At 45.3% G+C, this 18,772-nt stretch overlaps 5 protein-coding genes and 1 non-coding gene across 7 annotated transcripts; all 6 read right to left on the bottom strand.

Annotated features, from left to right (window-relative positions):
* Nucleotides 1-483: 483 nt before the first annotated feature.
* Nucleotides 484-5,577, bottom strand: LOC132260562 (intraflagellar transport protein 56). The gene is made up of 8 exons (XM_059758771.1): nucleotides 5,432-5,577; nucleotides 5,048-5,110; nucleotides 4,767-4,817; nucleotides 4,477-4,533; nucleotides 4,076-4,136; nucleotides 3,844-3,888; nucleotides 3,579-3,657; nucleotides 484-3,512 (listed from the first exon to the last, which is right to left on the bottom strand). Exons 7-8 carry the CDS (start codon nucleotides 3,579-3,581, stop codon nucleotides 1,848-1,850), a joined length of 1,668 nt encoding a protein of 555 aa, XP_059614754.1. The 5' UTR covers nucleotides 3,582-3,657; nucleotides 3,844-3,888; nucleotides 4,076-4,136; nucleotides 4,477-4,533; nucleotides 4,767-4,817; nucleotides 5,048-5,110; nucleotides 5,432-5,577; the 3' UTR covers nucleotides 484-1,847.
* Nucleotides 3,954-4,039, bottom strand: LOC132261350 (small nucleolar RNA snR60/Z15/Z230/Z193/J17). The gene has a single exon (XR_009468418.1). It is a non-coding gene; the product is annotated as a small nucleolar RNA snR60/Z15/Z230/Z193/J17 (small nucleolar RNA).
* A 96-nt stretch (nucleotides 5,578-5,673) lies between the features above and the next one.
* On the bottom strand, nucleotides 5,674-9,438 carry LOC132260563 (phosphatidylinositol 4,5-bisphosphate 5-phosphatase A). Of its 2 annotated transcripts, none has more exons than XM_059758772.1 (8): nucleotides 9,259-9,438; nucleotides 9,087-9,182; nucleotides 8,110-8,232; nucleotides 7,152-7,553; nucleotides 6,856-7,086; nucleotides 6,645-6,798; nucleotides 6,228-6,365; nucleotides 5,674-6,167 (listed from the first exon to the last, which is right to left on the bottom strand). In XM_059758772.1, exons 2-8 carry the CDS (start codon nucleotides 9,110-9,112, stop codon nucleotides 5,916-5,918), a joined length of 1,326 nt encoding a protein of 441 aa, XP_059614755.1. In that variant the 5' UTR covers nucleotides 9,113-9,182; nucleotides 9,259-9,438; the 3' UTR covers nucleotides 5,674-5,915. The 2 variants fall into 2 exon arrangements, with proteins under 2 accessions (XP_059614755.1, XP_059614756.1); XM_059758773.1 differs by having other exon boundaries at nucleotides 9,121-9,182; nucleotides 9,259-9,437.
* Nucleotides 9,439-9,526: 88 nt separating this feature from the next.
* Nucleotides 9,527-11,270, bottom strand: LOC132260560 (probable lysine-specific demethylase 4A). Its single transcript, XM_059758768.1, has 3 exons — nucleotides 11,056-11,270; nucleotides 10,432-10,995; nucleotides 9,527-10,378 (listed from the first exon to the last, which is right to left on the bottom strand). Exons 1-3 carry the CDS (start codon nucleotides 11,173-11,175, stop codon nucleotides 9,767-9,769), a joined length of 1,296 nt encoding a protein of 431 aa, XP_059614751.1. The 5' UTR covers nucleotides 11,176-11,270; the 3' UTR covers nucleotides 9,527-9,766.
* Nucleotides 11,271-11,626: 356 nt separating this feature from the next.
* Nucleotides 11,627-16,312, bottom strand: LOC132261135 (mucin-2). The gene is made up of 5 exons (XM_059759712.1): nucleotides 13,421-16,312; nucleotides 13,177-13,362; nucleotides 12,931-13,113; nucleotides 12,789-12,871; nucleotides 11,627-12,730 (listed from the first exon to the last, which is right to left on the bottom strand). The coding sequence occupies exons 1-5, from the start codon at nucleotides 16,238-16,240 to the stop codon at nucleotides 11,869-11,871; spliced, it is 4,134 nt and encodes a 1,377-aa protein (XP_059615695.1). The 5' UTR covers nucleotides 16,241-16,312; the 3' UTR covers nucleotides 11,627-11,868.
* LOC132259173 (uncharacterized) lies at nucleotides 16,300-17,166 on the bottom strand. Its single transcript, XM_059756725.1, has 3 exons — nucleotides 17,150-17,166; nucleotides 16,398-16,877; nucleotides 16,300-16,306 (listed from the first exon to the last, which is right to left on the bottom strand). The coding sequence occupies exons 1-3, from the start codon at nucleotides 17,164-17,166 to the stop codon at nucleotides 16,300-16,302; spliced, it is 504 nt and encodes a 167-aa protein (XP_059612708.1).
* Nucleotides 17,167-18,772: the final 1,606 nt, after the last annotated feature.

Below are 18,772 nucleotides of genomic sequence, written 5' to 3'. Positions count from 1 at the left end.
TGCTTATAAAAATCCCGTATAAATTTTCATAAAGTCTGTCAGTATTACAGAGAAATCATGTTAAATACCTAAAATATCAGTAATTAGTTAAATTCTTTAGAAGAATGCGGACAGACGCTCTGAGAAGGCAGTCGACTGTTCAGGAGGGTGAAAATAATACAACTGGTGATCATTAGTCATTGCTATTTTTGATGATTTTACTAGTTCCATGATAATGATAATATATTTCTACAAATAAATCTATTCACAAAATTATCACTGAACAATACGAGTTTTATTTCTCAGCCAGACTAAGTGAAAAATTACGATAAGACAGGAAAGGTAAGTGGCAGACTTGGAAAATAGATTACATGAATTCGGGAAATTAATAAGTTAATCTTTGCATTTTTCCCCTTCAAATCTTCAATCTTACCTTAATCTCTTTAAAATGTCTCCAGCAATCGAAACCCAAGGTATTCTATGTAAAAAGGAAAAACTCCAAAGTGTAGTTTTGATGTTTATTTCCAGAATCTAGTGTGTTAACAAAATTTTGAGTGAATTACAAAGATTTTCTCTTCAGTTCTATTGCGAATTACAGTAATTTTATGAATTTCTGACATCAAAGTGTTTTTTTCTACCATGGCGCATTTTCTTAGTTTTCTTTTTCTTTTTCTTTTTTTGGATTTTTTTAAGGCTCTTTTAGGATGACGACGTCATCATGCAATCCGCCGAGTATGGAGGAACGTGGATTCTCTACTCATACTGGGCGATTGCTCACATCAAGGTCAATCAATTCGCTCACGCGGTGTTTTTCCACGAAGCCACCGCGGCAAGACAGTTTTTTTCAGTACAACATTTTTGCTGCCTTCGGATTTGATCTACGTGCGGGTCCGGCTGCGGACAATACAGCACAGACCCGGCGACGTTCTGTAGGAACTCAGCAAATCATCGCGGTTCCGAAGTGCGCGTCAGTCCTCCAGGACTTCGCACAAAGGAGCCCTGGGTATCCTGCGATCGGAGCTTTCCCACAATTATAATCATGGGCTCCAGTCGCTGTCCCCAGTGACGGAAGTCATCGCCGCGGCTGTGTGACCACACAGCCTGCTGGCGGAACACACGCTTTTCGGGTCTCCTGTCGTCCAGAATTATAATTCTGTGCCAGTCATGGTTCCCGAAAGCGGACGATCGCCCCGCGGCCGCAAGTATCATCATACACAATCTCCTGCTGACAGAGTGAGGAACGCAACGTACTACCCGTTTTGTCGTCCGTTGCATGTCCACTCCATTGCAAATTAATTGAAGAATGCACTGGATAACCAGCTTCCCGAAGAACTACACCAGCGTTCTGGTCCGAAAATCACTTAACCAGCGCACGGTCACCGCAGGCTCTAGTCGTTGCCCCATGGAGAAGAAATCAACGCCGCAGCTGCATCCCGCAGCCGTCTGTCACGTTGAACATTTATACTCTGGATAGCCTGCCAGAGCCTTGTGACAGTGCTCCGCACCGGTGGATATCTGGCCAGATCGCCGCTCGTCACAGTCACTACGGTTCTCCTCTGAACATTCATTCAATGGAACGGATATCATGATACTTACTCCTGCTGAGGCTCCACCCAACTGAGTTTGTCCACCTCAGTTGTTCACCAACTCAAGTTTTGCCCCCTCGAGTCATTCATCCTCGCGGCCTTTGGATTCGGGGTCCCTCGCCCGTTCGTCTACGCAGCTGCTTTCCCAGCTGCGCAGTCCGTGGTTCACCAGCGTGGAGGTGGGCGTAGGAATTGAAGTGGAGGAACAGCTCCACTCCTTTGAACCACTAATGCGCCATGGTAGATCACTTCATCTCTCTCTCTCTCTCTCACCCTCCCCTTTTACTTCATCGAGCTGGCATATCTCCTGATAGTCCTTGTCATCGCCTCCGCTTGAGAATTCGTCGAATCTCGGAGCAGCGCTATAATGTCGCTAATCCCACCAGGAGGAGCTCCTGACGCCCTCTTTGCAATAATAGCCTGCATTGCACCAGCACAGGCGCCACGCTTTCCCTCCCAATACTCCGGATTGGGATCCAATTTCTCCAGCATATCAAATGCCTTGGCAGCCACCCAAAACTCGCCAGCCCTGTAGCAATCGTTCCCAATCAGCTGCAGCAGTGTGAATGCCTCCGGAGTTGAATCTTTCGTAACAAACAAACTCCACGCTTGATCAGCGTGGCCACACTGGATGTGACATCTGGCCAGCACCATCGACCACGTGTGCTCCCCACGAATTCCGGGCTCTGTGATCTGCAACAATAACTCCTCAGCCTCTTTGAAGTATCCTGTGGCTGCCTTCGCTTGAGCATAGTTGAAATTAAAGGTGTCATCATTGACAAAGTAGCTCCGGATGGAGTTCAGATACACCAGAACCTCCTCAAATTGCGAATACAAGAAGAATGCCGACGCCATTGCCTGACGCCCGGGAATTGTGTCACATTCTGAAGCTGAACCACCGACAAGATGAAGGCATTGCTGGGCATTCTTGATGTGTTCTTTGGAGTGAATGAATTGCCCGAGGGCGGCATGGACAACACCTTTCAGAATATACTCATGAGGAACTGCCGGTTGAACTTCCTTCATCAGCTGATGGGCTTCATGAATGTCTCCACGTCGAAGATAGTAAATCGCGAGATTCAATCTCGCCTCGGGGATGATATCGACAAGTCCCGGCAGAACTTGCAAAGCTCCTTCACCTCCCTCAAACACCACTAGATTGTGTCTTAGCAGCTCCGCTCCGAAACTTCCACTGTCCACGAGGCCTCTGATCTCCTGTTCGGCTGCTCTTCCATTGTACAATCTGAAGCGATTGCAGGCCTTCAAATTGATGGCAATTGTGCTATCTGGATGCTGCGTGAGATACAAATCCAGCACCTCCTGAGAGATGTCGTAGTAATCCAACTTGTAGTAACACAGAGCCACATAAACATTGACAGCCAAGAGATCCTTGTTGTCCAGTAATATCCTCTTGTAAATATCAATGGCTTCCTGATAGTGCGCCCTCAGATAGTGCATTCCGGCCAGACTAAGTTGATCCTCAGTCACATCTCTCAGCGATCCGTGGAGTTCCATCAATCTGTCTTCATCAGCCACCTTGTTGGCCAGATGAAAGAGAATCCTCAGCTTCAGTGGAGTATTCGGGATGTTTTCAACCAGTTTCAAAGACTCCTCGTACATTCCCAAGTAGAACATACAAACGGCAATATTGATATCCACATCATTGGTCGAAACTGCCGCCTTTCCATCCTTCCGGATAACTTCATACTTATCCAGCGCCTTCTTGTAGTCTCCCAGATGAAAGAAGCAGAACGCTGACCACAACTCCCGATTCCAATCCACAGGCCCATCCTTTTGCCTCGTGAACTCCAACAGAGTTTTCGCTCCAGTGTAATCACGTTTAAGGAGGAAATCTTCGAACTGCGGCAATGAGCGCTTCTTAACAGCACCATTTCCCGCCGAAAGACGCGAACTATTCGCAGAATCGGACTTGGTTCTTGAGAGAATCTGCAAATGTAAGAGAAATACACACTTAAAAGGGAGTTTTTCAGAGAAATTGGGAGACAAACTCACCATTTCAGACTGTTTTCACTGGATCAATACTCAGCATTGAAGGTAATGTTGATTCCCCAATGGTTTCCATAGAGATTTTCTGAAGCAAGAGAGAGAAAAGGAGTGAAACTTAAGCTTGCAATATAGAACAATGTATATATTGAGTTGAAACAACTTCAGAAAGTGCAACGAAAATCAATGATATTCATACGAGGTGTCAGAAAAATTATGCATTGATCATCATATTTTAATTAGAAGTATAATTAGACGTTGATTTGATTCTTACCTTCAACATAAGCTTGATATCCAGAGAAAAAAACGCCAGAGATGCCTTTAAAAGAGAAGAAAAAGCACATATTAATACAACTTTGTAACAAATACAAATTTTGTTCAAGAAAATTCTTTCAGTTAGGAGCGAAAGACAAAATAGTGTGTTGTTATCACAGAATTTCAACTGAACTATGAATCATCATTAACATATTATTAACGAAGTGATTGAAAAACAGTATTTTCCTCACCTCTGCATGAGTCTTTCTCTCGGGAATCTTCACCGATACTCAACAGACATCCTCCTTCAGCCTGCAACAGAAAAGAATCCTTACTTTCTGCTAAAATCTTTCCTCTCATATACATATGAGATTATGTTTCAGAATCCTTTTGGCTTAAAACAAGTTATCATCAATGAATAACATTGCAGACTATTTGAATCATCATTTTGTTCTTGATGTAAAAAAAAACTGTTTCTGCTTTTGTGACCGTTTTCTAGACTTCTTCGCAAGAATTCAGCGCATAAAGCAGAAATTATCTCTGAACTCGCGAAAGTGCCTACAAATTCTCCACTCAAAGATAGGCAATGGATGGAGAATTTCAGTTCAGTCAGCAGAACTGTTCTTTTGTATTTTTTGACCATATAAATTACCTCATTTGGCAGCAGCCACAAGTCACTTTTGCTCCGTCAGGGAAGTTATCGAAGCGCCTGCAAAGCGATAAGAAGGCCATTAGATAAAGTTATTACTTTTGACGTGATTGTCTCTCATCTCGGGCACCTAGTTTATCAATTTCTTTGATTGACTGATAAATAGGGAATAGTGCGAGCAACCTTTCTCTAGCAAGCGTTCAAATAGGATAACTCCAGGTTTGAGCACAGAGTTCCAGAGTGCGGCTTGCTTTTTCATTTCATTCTAAGACGTTCTTATTACATTTTCTTACCTCTTCGACCCTTGAAAACTCCTCCATGAGCTCTTTTGCGCACTTTTCTACCTGCAAATACAAAACAGAAATGCTGTAGCCGACAAAATACAAGCAAAAGCGAGCAGGCAAGTTGTCCCAATCCGTCTAGTCTCACATTTATGTCCCCTCAGAGGAGGCTACAAATGCCAGGGATAGTAAAATTGCCTTTAATCTTGCAAAACCCGTTGTTGGAATGCCTAAGTAGGTCACCAAGCACTCACGAAACGAGTTTTGCGTACTCATAAAATATACAAAATTACCTCATTTTCCCCCAATTGACGTCGGGAATATCCCCAGTGAGTCTCCCCAGAACCACAGAAGCCCTGAAATAGAGTGAAAAACGCATGAAATATATCACTTCCGGCAGACATAAAATAAAACGTGGCTTTTGAAAGGGAAAATGTTTCTCCATCGACACGTTTTCATTTCTGCGATTTAGGGAAATGCTCTGGTTCGTATCATCTGAAGGACTTTCTCTCCGAGAGGTTAAAAGCACTAGCAGGATTCTGGAGTCCAAACCAGCGACTCTATCTCGGACTCAAGAGACTCTTCTGGCCAACATGTGGCACTTCAAGGTTATGTCGGCAATACTCTACAAATTACAGGGAACTCTAGTATGAAAATTATTCCATTTGATAACTCACGTGTTTCTGAGAAGATTCTGAGTAGTTCTGACCACTCTTGCACCACTTTAGATCACATTTTCAGAGGCTTTGGCGAGAGGAATATTCCTCGCGTCTACACCCAATGGCCGCCCCGCACAAAAGAGAGCTTCTACTCGGGTTGATGTCGCATTCGTCGCATTCAATCACACCCGAAAATCGCCGAAAATACCCGACATATTCAGCGCCACACTGCGGCAAAATTACCCCAATTTTAAAACCCAACGGCAAACTCTCTTATTTTGCAACATAACATAAACATCCTTTATATCGTCTCAAAAGAGCCCAAAATTACAAAATAAAAAATCTACACTGAAATTTACAACACAAATGGAAGCGTCCACCCCATCCTTTAACCAGGGGCAGAGAAAGCTTTCTGGTGAATGCTGCTCTAATTGACTGAATAGGCAAATCGCGTGAACAATCCTACTAAATTCGTGGTTGGTGTGACTCTCCCTTATCCGTCCTAGTCGACAGAATTGAAGCTGGGACTGGGGGCGCGGTGCTCCACATGGAAGGGATCACTCATGCCGGCCAGGCCGGTGATGCCGCGCGTTCCCGTGCTCTGGAAGTACACCAGCACGTATGTTTGCGTGGGATCTTCGGGCAAATCTAAAGTGTCCGGGAATGTAAGCGAAAATGTCCTGCGCTGCTCCTCGTCCTTGCGTCTGCTGGTGTACTCGTAGCCCAAGTACTCTTCAACACTGCCAAAGTCAGACTGAAAGACACAGAAATCCCATCAGACCTTTGCAATACGACTTCTGCTACCCAATCTTACATTGTAAATCCCGATCCAGTCACTACCGGCATCGTCCAGGCCATCCGGAAGTGTATACTTAACGGTGAACTCTCTGCCAATGGTCCAAATGTCAATTGGAGCGAATTCCACCACCTTCTCTGAAGGATCACTGAAAATCTGCCCATCAATGGCATCAAAATTGATAAGTAAATCCAAGTCAGGATCGATTCTAGGCGTCTCCGCCGGCTTCTTAACAACCTTCTCGCGTGTATGTTGGCCATGCAGTGTTAATGGATCATGCAAGAGTGTCATCAAATGTTATTTTTGTCAAAACTAAATACTGAGAATGTTAATTAAAAGAAGTGTAGCGATAGAACAAGCTTAGAGTGTTTTTGTATGCCAGAAATTTAAGCAATATAAGCAGAAAGTCATGAAACAATATCATTAAAGGCTCACCTTAATGTTAAACTCACTGGAAACTGGCTTATGATCACTTATGGAAAAGGCAGGGTGGCTTTTGTAAGAGTTTTGCTTTGCAAACAGCTTCACATTGTTGTATTTTCGATCTGAAACCCGATAAAGGATGCGATCACACCATGCTGGACGGCGCCTGAGAAGAGAAGGGAGCATTAGGGGCATACAGTGCGCAGATAGAGGATCTCCTTACTTCATGTCATATTCCTGCGTGCCTGGTTCAAACTTAAAGGTAGGCGGAAAGGCCGGAAGGCGCTCTGTGAGTTCATTGAAGGCGCGCTCTTGGCTCATCACAAGCTGCAATTGATCCTTCTGGATCAATTCGCCAAGATTGTCCTTCTTCACCTCCTCGCGGATGTCCTCCGGAGTGGTTGTGGCTTCGCCAGTCAATCGAAAGTTGAGATCGCCGAACCAGAAGACGTAGCTGGAAAAAAACCATTACATAATTGCAGTAATTCAGATATATTGCCGCCTTATCTAATCTCTCACTCATGGTTGAAGATGCTCTCCCGCGCTTTCACATGGTATTTGTGCTCCTGCACGATCTTTTGGTAATCCTCCACACGTTCGTCCAGCATATGATCATGAGCAGCCAAGTGGGAGTTGAGGAACACCGTTGAACAGCCATAAATATTCATCCTGATGCTCACGGCGCCCTTATTTCCCCAAATCCCACCCAAACCCGTTCGCGTGTACTCCGCCTCGATGTCACGCAAGTGCAAAAGATGCTTCTTACGCGTGAACACCATCAGCAGAAGCCCTTGCATCTGCTCCGTCTTCACCACCACGAAGTTCCGTTCGCGCAGCATCTCCTTGAACTTGAGCGTCCAGTGGTCCTCGCGGAACAACCCGATGACCTGGTTCTGCACCTGAGCGTTCACCTCTTGCAACCTGCCGACACGGGAGAAAGTCATTAGTGTGCGTTGTGCAAGGCACGTGGCGCAAAGGCCGAGCATGCAACGTTCTCTGCTCCAAAAGACATCCTCTCTCATTCATCACAATTACGCACGAGAGTGGCGTAATCAATAGTAAATTGAACCACTCCACATATCTGAGGGAAATACAAGTTAATGAGATTTGTAAAATTGAAATGAAGCCAATATTCTTATGGAAGGGCCCTCTAGACTGCTCATCAGAGGATTCCAGCTTGCCTGAAACAATCTTAAGATGCCTTGCTAGAAGCTGAAAGGATTTTCATGTTGAAGGTTTTTCTAGCCAATTCTTTTGGTGTTTGTAGGGAAGATTATTAGCCTTTTAATTGCGGAATTTGTGATATTTTCACACTTTCAATTCTCATTCTTTACGCAATTTGTTTACTGACATCAGTCTGTCCTGATTTATAGCAATTCCCCTTCTTTTCCGCGAAATTCTCACTTCTGATTTCACTGCCCGCCAAAAAAAGAGAGCACAAGAAATGCACACAAACCGCAGAAACTCATCTACTCACCCAATTACGTAAAAGTCCGGCAAGTCCTTATCGTATTCCGGGTTGCTGTTCAGGCCCAGGAGTGAGTGCAGAGCCACTCCTTCGGGATACCGCGTGCTCACGTTCCATGTCACGATGTGAACACTGCAATGGAGAGTGGAGTACCTCTTGGTGAACCTGTGGTGTGACTTCTTGCGCATTTCGCCAGCACTGAAGCGCGCCCGCCGAAGACAAAGCTTGCGAGCCCTCTTCGCTGGGCGTGTTTCAGTAACGGCACCGCCGAGTGGTGGGGAATCAGTTGTAAAAACCTCAAGTTCAGTGTCAGGGAATTGAGAGACTGCATGCGGAGCAATTAAAGTCGGTGAGTGAGTCAGAAGAAAACAACTTTTTCAGCCTCTTCTTCTGAATAACCAGAAATTCCCAGACTATGGAAAATTTTCTGGTGCTTTTTAGGACATGTTCATTCATTCAAGTTTGATGGGAATTGAATATAACATAATCGGAAGTGCGTAAAAACCATCGTGCATAAATCTGAATACATTTCCATTGATGGCTCCTAAAAGGAAAACAACACCAAGGTTGATAAAGTGTGGGAATTGCGGTGTACGCAACATTTCACACACACACACGTAATTCGTGGGAAAATCAGTCTATTATCCTCTGTAATCCGATGATAAGGATAATCTGCATTATCAAATAAATGAAATGAATAAAATCTATTGATTTTTGGCGGGAAACTATCCTTCGGGAGATCCTCTTTGGCGCACTCTTCCGGAAAGCGCTTTGTGAGCGCAGCGCCTTTGTGACCCACTCACTGTCCGGATCTTCAGTGAGTGACTCTCACAAAGTCACCAGTTTACCTTGACGATGTGACGTAAGATAGAAAGGTGGACAAAAGAGCCAGAAACCAGGTAGATAAGAAAAAATTCCACCCAAATCTATAGCATAAAGATATAAAACCGTGAAGGAAAGTCTGCGCATTTTCCAGCCACACTTACTTAATGTTCCAAGAACTGTCGCTCATCTTAGTACCTGCACAATCACTCTGTAGACTTGAAATACTGTTGAGAAGTTATTGTTTATAAGAAATTGCCCTAAAAAGACGCCAAATTTGTTTGTTTCAGCAAAGACGAGAGTCAATATTTTTCACAGACGCAAATTACGTCTTACCAATTATGCCACACTGAGATTTGCAATCCAAAGCGTTTGACAGCACTTCACAGCATCGCGATGACTAATTTATGAGGTATTCATGGGAAAATCAGGGAGAAACAGATCAATTTACTGCTCCGAGGCTTCTTCGTGACCAACTTAACCTAAACTGCGAAGCTCCACAACAAGCCGCAGCGTGGCGCTATACACGCTCCTTTCGTCGAGTTCGGCAGTTTAGAAAATTTCCATGGCGATGAACGTGATGGAACATGATCGAGTGAAATGATTTTCTGGTGCTAAACGTAATTTATTCAGTTTTAAAGTTTAAAAATAAGCACAAAACTGCAAAATAATTTACAAAGAAATACTCTCGCGTGGTGAGTGAAAGACCCTCTCTCAGTCTTGTTGATAAAATTGCCGCTACTCCTCTTCCTTCGTCCTGCGCTCACTCAAAAACAGTGATGTCCTCACCACCGAAATCCTGGCAATTCTCGCAGAGAATTGACATCAAAACTTGGACATCTTTTCACTCAAGCACGATGAGTTTCGTGTGGAAACGCATCTTCTTGCTGTTCTCCCGTACGCCGTTTGGCAGAAGATTAATCGCCTGCCCGGATTTGCCTAACTTCTCCCAGCATCTCTTCAATTCCTTTTCTCTCTTTGCCTCCTCGCTCTCTTCTGGATCTGGATCATTCACCTCCTCCTTCTGCTCAGGCTTCCCCTCTTCCTCAGCCTCTGTCTGCGTCTCTTCTAGTCTGTTATAGGAGAAACTAGGCGGTGGGGCAGCGCTAACCTTGTCCGGCTCTTCAGGATGACTGCCAATGTCCATGCCTAGGAGCCACTTCTCATAGCGTTCAGGCTGAAAACGCCTTACGAACGTGTCCATGGAGATCTTGACCATGTCACTGCGACAGTGGCACTGACTTGCTCTCTTCCCGTATTCCACCCATCGCGGCGAGGCGAAATTCGTGGATTCGGCACAGTTGAAGCCGTGGTTGAAACCCGCGTGATATCCAAACGGGAACGTGACCATGATTTCCCCTGGCTCCTGTGTGATCTTGTTGAAGGGAATCTTATTCTGACGCAAAATCTGAGGACTGATAAGCGTCATCTTGTGACGAAGGAAAGCCGGGCATGCCTGAGGAAAACGTGTGTGAGTTTCTCATTCATAATTCATATTAGCACACTTACTTTGTAATTGTCGGCAAATGTGGAGTTGGCCAGCTTCTCCAGCCTTCGGCCGTATTTTGGCGGGATGGCATACCAAGTCTTGGGTGCGCCGAAGTGCAAGTAATTGATGGAATAGAGGTCCATGTCCTCAGTGTGCCAGGCAAAGGAAGTCTTCCACATTCCAAAGTACAGATAGGCTGTGTTTACGCCCGAAATTGAGATCCCATAGTCCTTGTTCACGTAATCCAGAATAGTGCCCAAACTGTTAATATTCCACTCCTTCACGTCCGGATCTGTGAGTGATCCGGAAACGTCTGCTCCGTAAATGGGCGCAATGTATGTGACATTCTTCCAGTACTTTCTCTCCAGGTCAGCATAGTCAAAGTACTTGGGTGTAATGTAGCGCTCCGACATGGCCAATTCGTAGAACTGCTTCACCGTCATGGAGCGCCTCTGCAAATTGAACTGCTGATAGAGTCCCTGCATGCCCTTCACTTCCTGCGAGATTGGCGCGGGAATTGTGAGATTGATGTCATCCAGGTTGTAGCCCGCCTTCCTGGGCACCCACTCGGGTGGCGGAATAATCTACAAGGCAGCCGAAAATATGAGAAATAAGCTTCCAAAGAGGTTTCTCTCCGGACTCACCTTTGCCAAGCCTGCATTGTGGGCTCCTTTTGACTCCATATATTCAATATATCCGGGGAAATCCTTAAACTCCTCCCACGTCGGCATGAATACCATTATTCGGGGCTCCGTTCTCTGCATTTTCTGAGTGTGTTTGTACTCTCGATCAGGGAGAAAAGTGCGGAAAACGGTGGTCAAAACATCGAGAAAAATGTAAACACTTTGACGGGACAAAAACTTTGACGTTTTGACGTCACACCCCCACTCCAAATGAGAATGTTTAGAACTTGACGAAGGTGAAATATCGATGGTGTTTCGCTGTTTTGTAAGGGAATCTCATGGAATACGTAGTAATTAACACATATTCTTATAAAATATTGTAGAAGAGTGTAGGATTGATTGATATACATTTCCACTTACGTGAAATATCTTCATCCGTCCTGAATTTTCCAATAAAATAAGCGCTCGATATATCGAGTGGACTACGTGAAATATCGTAGAGTATTTGCCGCCAAAAAATAATCCGTAGGTTTCGTAAACAATGGTCGTATACGCATTTTGAGTATAAACTGAGATGCATCAACACTCAATATAATATTAAAAATAATTAATTTATTCTTATCATACCTACAAATTACATAGAAAAATATACAGATAAGGTATTGGAGTAGCTGTTGAGATGTTTACAGTGTGTAAAGAGTGTATTTTGTGTGATTTTTCCATGGGAAGAGAACTCTCCCCCCGAAAGGCACTCATCCGGGGCGGAGGTGGAGAATAAGATTTACTCCTTAAATGCTAGGTAATCCCCCAAATTACAACCTAAAATCTATGGTTTTACGTCTTCACGGACTTGACACACCGTCCGCGGAAGCAAATTTCGGTTTGGTGACTAATTTCTGTGGATGTTGATGTGGCTATCACGAGATTTCCCATCACGGGGTCTCGCAGGAAGGGTGAGTATTCGGTAACGGCCCTCGGAGGGGCTTGCGTGGTTGTCTTTTCCACTTTGATGGTTGTCTGATCGTCAAAGGAGCGCATTGTTCTCGCTTCCTCCTCCTCTTCGTTCATCATGAACAAGTCCACCAACTTCTTTCTCACCTCGTCGAACATTGAACCCTGTCTGGTGGGGTTTTCCACTTCAATTGGTTCCACTTTCGCTGTGTATGTTTCCTCCGTGTCCATGTCTGTATAATCCATCACTGGGGAAGTTTCCTCCTCCTCAGGAATCCTTGTTTCAGTGACGGGATCTGTAACGTGGTCAGTTACAGCATCTGTAGTGTCTTCAGGAGCACCCGTTCCCAAATCGATGTCTCCTGGTGAAGTAACTTCCTCAACGGCAGAATCCTTCTTCTTCGAGTGGCTCTCATAAGTGACTTTAGGCTCCTCGACAGGTTCCTTCTTACCATTCTCAAGCACGTTAAACACTTGCCGTCCGATATTAATGGACTCCGCGGTCTCAAAGGCATCAGACACTGGTCTGACCCTGACTCTCCTCCAAACACCCTTCCTTCTTCCCTTCGTAGGACGTTCAGTAGCTTGGGTGGTTGCTGAGGACGCTTCTGATGCGCTGTCACTCTCCGGCCGCTTAGGAAGCACTTCGTTCCTCTCGACTAGTCCCTGTTTGATGCCCAAATCATTGTCCACCTCAGTCACGACATCTTCCAACAGATTTGCCAGGGTTGTTTCTCGATCCTCCCTAAGCATATCAATAAACCATTAGGTATCCTAAAAGATATTATTCTAAGTCTACCAACCTGGATTGATTATTGGTCTCATTTTCATTGAAGCTCATCATATTTGGGGTCCTAGCCGGAGTTACTTTGAATTCGTAGGTTTCCTGAAATTAAGCACACATATAAGATTGATAAAAATAAAACTCTGTTTAGACAATTTCACCTCTTCAGGTTCCGATCCTGCCGTAACGATTTCGGGTTCATTCTCGGGGTCATAATCATTGAGAAGTTTTCCGGACTCCTTGTGTTCAATCGGTTGAAAGGAGCTCTGGGAGAGTTTCGTTGACCACTGAGTCTCCTGTGTCTGGAGTCCGAACCTAGACTTCTGCCTAGGTCTATATTGACTCTAGAAAAAATATTCATAATTTAGAAATACAAGTCATTCATAAATAAAACAGTGTTTTCCCACCCTCTGGCTGATCTTGTAGCGACTCCTTGGCTCCTCAGTTGCGGAGACCTCAGTTTGATATTCATCTTCATACTGAGCAGTTGTTGTTGTGGTTGTAGGTCTCCTGAGACGACTCCTAATTTTAGGAGCCGCCGGCCTGTGGGTGGTGGTCTCAGATCTTCCTTCAGTCCTAAATCTGCTTCTTGCCTAAGAACCAAAATCCCCGATAAACATTTTCAACTAAAAGATTTCAATCAAACCTTACCGTGTATCTCTCTTCATTAGCATCTGTTGTTGGATTCCTAGGGCTCGTGGTAGTATAGTTGGGCCTGGTAGGTCGCTTAACAAAGGAAGGTCTCCTAATCCTTTGGGCTTCAAGACGAGAAGCAATCGTTGTTGGAGCTGCTGTTGTAGTTGATGGTGATTCTGTGCTTGAGATAAAGACTGGGAATTTGTGATCTCTTGGCTTTCCATTGATTACAACAACCCTCTCGGGTTCCTCTTGTCTTGGGTACTCATCCCTGGCACTTGGAGCGTATTCTTGTGGCAATTGCATAGCCTTCACAGCAAGTCCTGGGAACAATTCAGTTCTCTCTTCTTCTTGTTGCTGCACAGCCTCCTGAGTTGTAGTTGATACGAGTGTGGGTTGGAGCTCATTGAGAGGGGCAGGAGCGTGATTAGCTGGCAACACATACTCTTGCTGAATCTCCTCACGAGATGATGTAACTTGATTCTCCTCAGTGGGCGCACGAATGTCGTAGTATTGATTATCGCGAGAAGCAGTCTCTTTCACTTGATCGCGAAGCTGAGGCTCAGTTTGTCTTACAACTTCGGTTGTCGTAGTGTGAAGAGGTTTGATTACAGGATAGTTTTGCTTAAGAACATCTCTCTGATATTCCAGATTTTGTTCCTCCTTGACTTTCTGGGAGTAAGGCTTGACTTTGGGTCTGGCAGGCAGTGTCTGATCATCGGCATTGGGATTGAATCTAACCCTGTTAGGATTCCTAACAACTGTGGATGTTCTGTAAGTATTGGGTGATGTATTTGGTGGCCTGGTTGGACGAGTCCTGGTTCTCTGAACTGGCCTTCTGGTAACCGCTTCTGAGCTTTGGGTTGCTGTTGTAGTTCTAGGAGGCTGTGGTCTCCTTCCGCGGTGAGTAGGTCTCCTTGTTGTAGTTGTATAGGGCTCCTCAGTGACTTGATCATTGTCCATTAGTGAGTTCACCAAACCCGGAAGATTAGCATTAATTTGAGGGAGTTCAGAGTAGCTCGATTGATACAGGTTTTGAGTTGTTGATGGTTGAGTTGTAGTTGTTACAGGCTCATCTGTTGTGCTGTAATAGTAATCGTCTTGATGGCGTCCTCCGATTTCAACAGCTGGTGAATATGTGCTGTCTGTGGGGAAGACATGTTGATAAACTGTCCTTTCAGTTGGAACAAAGTAGTCTTCAACTGTGGGTCGACGCGTTGTCGATTGCTGAGGGGTTTGAGTGGATTTAGTGAAGACAGTGCGATAGTTGACTGGTTGCTCATCCTCAGGCTCTGGAGTTGTTCCCAATACTGTGGGGACAAACTTAAAGCTGTGGACAGGCTTTCTGTGTGGTTGAGCAGATTGGTATTCATCGTCCAATGGAATGGCAGGTTTTGGTTTGTAGTAAGTGACTGAGGTTGGCGTTTGCGCTGGTGGAGGCGAAGTCGTCGTAGTGGTTGTTGATGAAGGGAAGTAGTTCAAGACCGACGGTCTCTTGGCCACTTCGTAGGCATTGTAGGTCTCCTTTGAGGACTCGAAAGGTCCAGTGGAGAAAGTCATCTTCGGAGGAGTCCTACTGCCGGTTGAGAATGTTTGATACTCTTGCTGCACGGGTGCAGACAATATATAGTGTCCCTGTCTTTGCGACTGTGGTTGCGTCTTGACTGGGACAGGTTCCTCAGGCGCTTGAGTAGATGTTGTTGGGGGCTGAGGTCTAAAGTCAAAGCTGAAGTTAGGTGTAAGCTGAGGATTGATCTTCTGCTCGTATCGTATGTCTACGGGTCCGGTGAAGTCTTGCTGACTAGTCTGCGATGCCTTAGTCTTGTCTAGGCTGAAGTACTCTTCGTTCACGACGTGAGGGTTAGAGTTTTGTGCGAAGGTGACCTTAAGCTTGCTGTTCTGTTGTGTGCGAGGACGGTGAGCAGCGTTGTCAAAGCTGAACTGGAAGACTCCCGGGTTGGGGGCTGGGAAGGTTTGCTGCACCCTCTGGGGTTGGTCGGGTGAGGTGAAGTACTGTCTGGGTGAGTGTGTTGTGAACGATGGGAGTCTGTCCACAGACTGGTATCCCACGGCCGTGGGTGGTTGGGCCGTTGACTGCGCTATCGGGGCATTTTGGCTGGAATAGTTCTCCGTTAGAGGCATGTTAATGTACTTGTTAGTCTGTGGATCGTATTTCTGTGGTAGTGGCGTGCCGAAGAAAGGTTTCTTTGTGGGCGGGGTGCTTAGTTCGGGTTGTGGTGTGGTGGGACTGTTAACAACAACGGAACCAACGTGTGGTGCTGGCAGTGGTATCTTGGCGAAGCCATTCGGTGTGTTATAGCTCAGTGGTGCTACGAAGAATGGTAGGTTCTCCACTTTGCGCTCAAAGCGATTCTGCTCTATGGTGGACAAGTAGGGCAGATCGTACTTGAAGTAGTTATCTGGTGCTCGGAGTCCTGATGGTCCGATGAAGATGTTTGGGGCATTCTTCATGGGCGCGTCGAGGACATCAATTGTCTTGGCGTGTTTGAGTGTTTTCAGCACATCATTCACGGAACTGGGCGTCTCGCCTGGTTCGTGGCGCATGAACATTGCCAGGGGCGGTTGGTGCGGCTTCAGCTTAGGCTTGGGCTTAGGGGTGGTGCTTGTGGTTGTGCTGGTCGTCGGTGGCGGCGTGTAGAAGTTATTGATTTGGGCCGGGTTTACGGGGGGAGGCAAGATATTGTACCGATGTTGGGTGATAAACGGCGGCTGCTGCTTCTGCTGATAGAAAGTGTCTAGAGGCACGTACAGAAGCTGAATCTCATCCTCGGTCTGGTGAACCTTGGGCCCCTTCGGGTGCTGGAATTGAAGCATGCCTGGCCGTGGCTTGTCGGCAAACTGATCATTGACGAACTGGGGTTGGACGTGAGAGATCAGGGGCTTCGTTTGTTGGGATGTAGGTGGCGGCGGCGGTGGTGGCGGTGGCGGCCCGGGAGGGAAGTTGAAGGGGTTATAGGGATAGGAGGCTTGCCTAGGCGGCGGAGGATGATGGAAGTGGAAACTCTGTCCCTGGTTGAGGACATATCTCTGGGTGGCCGGAGCTGTGGGGATGAAGTGCGGCACTTGAGGCTGGGGCTGGTGATTCAGATCATTGGGCTGGTAGAATTGGTTGGCAATGGTGGGCTGTTGGGGAGCCGAGGGAGCGGAAGGTGACGAGGGGATTGCTGATGGCTGGAGTTGCTGCTCTGGTGGTTGCGCTGGGAAGTTTAGCACTCGACCTGCCCTCTCTTTCGCCTCCTCCTGGCCAGGCTGGCACGTGGGGCAGTTCTGTGCGATGGGCACCCAGTCACTGCCCGTGGGTTGGGATGGGGAAGTGAAACCAGGATTCTGAATTTGGCGTGACCATCGAGGTTTGTCCTCTTTAAATGCGTGGCACAGCGTTGTGGCCAGGAGGAGAATGCTCAGGACGACTCCCTCCGCCAGTTGTCGAGCCATGATGTGGCACGTCGTACTGCAAAGGAAAAGGAGGAAAATGTAGATTTTCTGATCTAAAAGAATGCCTAAACGAGGAATAATTTAAATTCAACAGTTGATCCCTCAATTGAGTATGTGCAAATGTCTCTAATCAATCTTCTTTTCTTTTCAACTGTTTTAACCTCAGTTGGTGGCTGATGGAGGTGAAGTGAGGTGATGATCTCTTGGCGAAATGATAATAAGCAGGTAAGTTTCATCCAATCAAGTATAAATGGTGTTGCGGCATTTGTAATGCCTTGGCAAATTGACCTGGCAATTGGCGTCATTTGTTTGGGCGGATGGCTAATTAAGTCTTCTCCACGTGCTGAGAATCAATTATTTTAGTGTATTTGAAGAAAGAAAGGCGCGGTGAATCAGTGGGAAAAAATGCCATGCTAGTATATTATCATGCGCGCATAGGAAGTTCTCGAGGGAGTGGAATTATTTCATGGAATTTGTGCCTTCAATTTTTATTTCGCGAAATTTAATCTTGCACACAATCTTTCGCTATGTTCACATCAAAATCATCTCACGTCGTACAGGTTGTTTGCTAGGTATAATATCGTGATTATTTGTCGAGAAAGAGAGAGAGAAAGAATGTGTTTGAATGGGTCGGGGAAAAGTGCTCTCATTGAGGTGAGAATGCGATGTGAAGAAAGAAAAAAAGAGCCCAGCTGAAAATTTACCTTGATCTCGAGTACGCACTCCAACATCCGTGTCTCAGATCTTTGCCTTTTCAATGGTACTTGACGGGGAGACGGTGGAGGAGAGATAAATTGCCAACACTTTGGCACAATGGTCACCTTTGCAATTGCACTTGAGTTACTTTCACCGCCACTTTTCATCGCAATCCACCTTTTGAAGGTCTGCCGTTTCCCTTTCTTTCTTCGGGGCCCCGTCAAAAAATCATATATGCACATTACACTTATAACTATGAATAAAATAAAGATTTAATATAATCCGCCCAAAACTACGTCTGATGCAATAGGCAATAAAAGATATTTATTTGAAGATGCACGAGCGAGGAAATGGGTCATAAACTCTATGGAGATGATGTAAAAATTATCGAGGAAGTGTTAAATAATGATTCAGGTTTAAGGGTTTATTGCGTGAATCTTCTTCAGAGGTGTTGTTTTAGACACAAAAAAACCGTATAGTGTGAGAAAGAGAGAAATTAACCATTTCACAATGCATTCAAAACTGTCCATATTTCACAAAATCACTCAAACGGTGGATGAAAAATTTTACCCATATTCAGTCCAATTAAATACTCTCACGAGAGTTGAAAAATGACTTTTTTCGGTGGAATTTCGCAATGGTAATTTTCGCTTAAGTAATATGCCAATGAAGCCACATTGTCCAGAAAAGTATTGAGACGCTTTTCTCCATTGTGGCGGCTTCTTTGGCCCCAAATTTTGATCTTGTCTTTCATGCCCTGATTGGCTACGAAGATTTTCACTCTTCTTTCGAGAACAGACGTCAGAAAGCGCACTCATACGTTGGAATAATTAAATGATCTCTATCTCGACACGAAAGCTGGGCTTACAGATCATTTCTCGAATGTTTTACAACGTAGCGGGTGTAATCTGACGGTTGGCAGCAAAGGAGTTTGATTGAAACTTTCTAGGGTTAGAAGAGTCCAAGATTTTCGCGTGTGTTGAGACACTTTGCTGTTACAGAAGAGAGAAAAAAAACAGCGGTAAATGGCAAATGTGATTTCCTCACGACAAAGAAAATGCACATTTCCATCCTATAAAATTACGCTGAAATTGCACAAAAATCCATAGAATGTGGGTGGAATCTCTCTCTATACAAACAATATGTATGAGTTGAGGCTGTAACAATAGCATTTTCATCGATCCGCTTTAGATGCGCAATGTGAGGAAAAGCGTG

The sequence above is a fragment of the Phlebotomus argentipes genome, unplaced genomic scaffold (genome assembly GCF_947086385.1).
Source record: "Phlebotomus argentipes unplaced genomic scaffold, Phlebotomus argentipes genome assembly scaffold_18, whole genome shotgun sequence".
NCBI classification, from domain to species: domain Eukaryota; kingdom Metazoa; phylum Arthropoda; class Insecta; order Diptera; family Psychodidae; genus Phlebotomus; species Phlebotomus argentipes.
The sequence above is the reverse complement of the archived record's forward strand: the minus strand, read 5'-3'. Positions and strand labels throughout refer to the sequence as shown.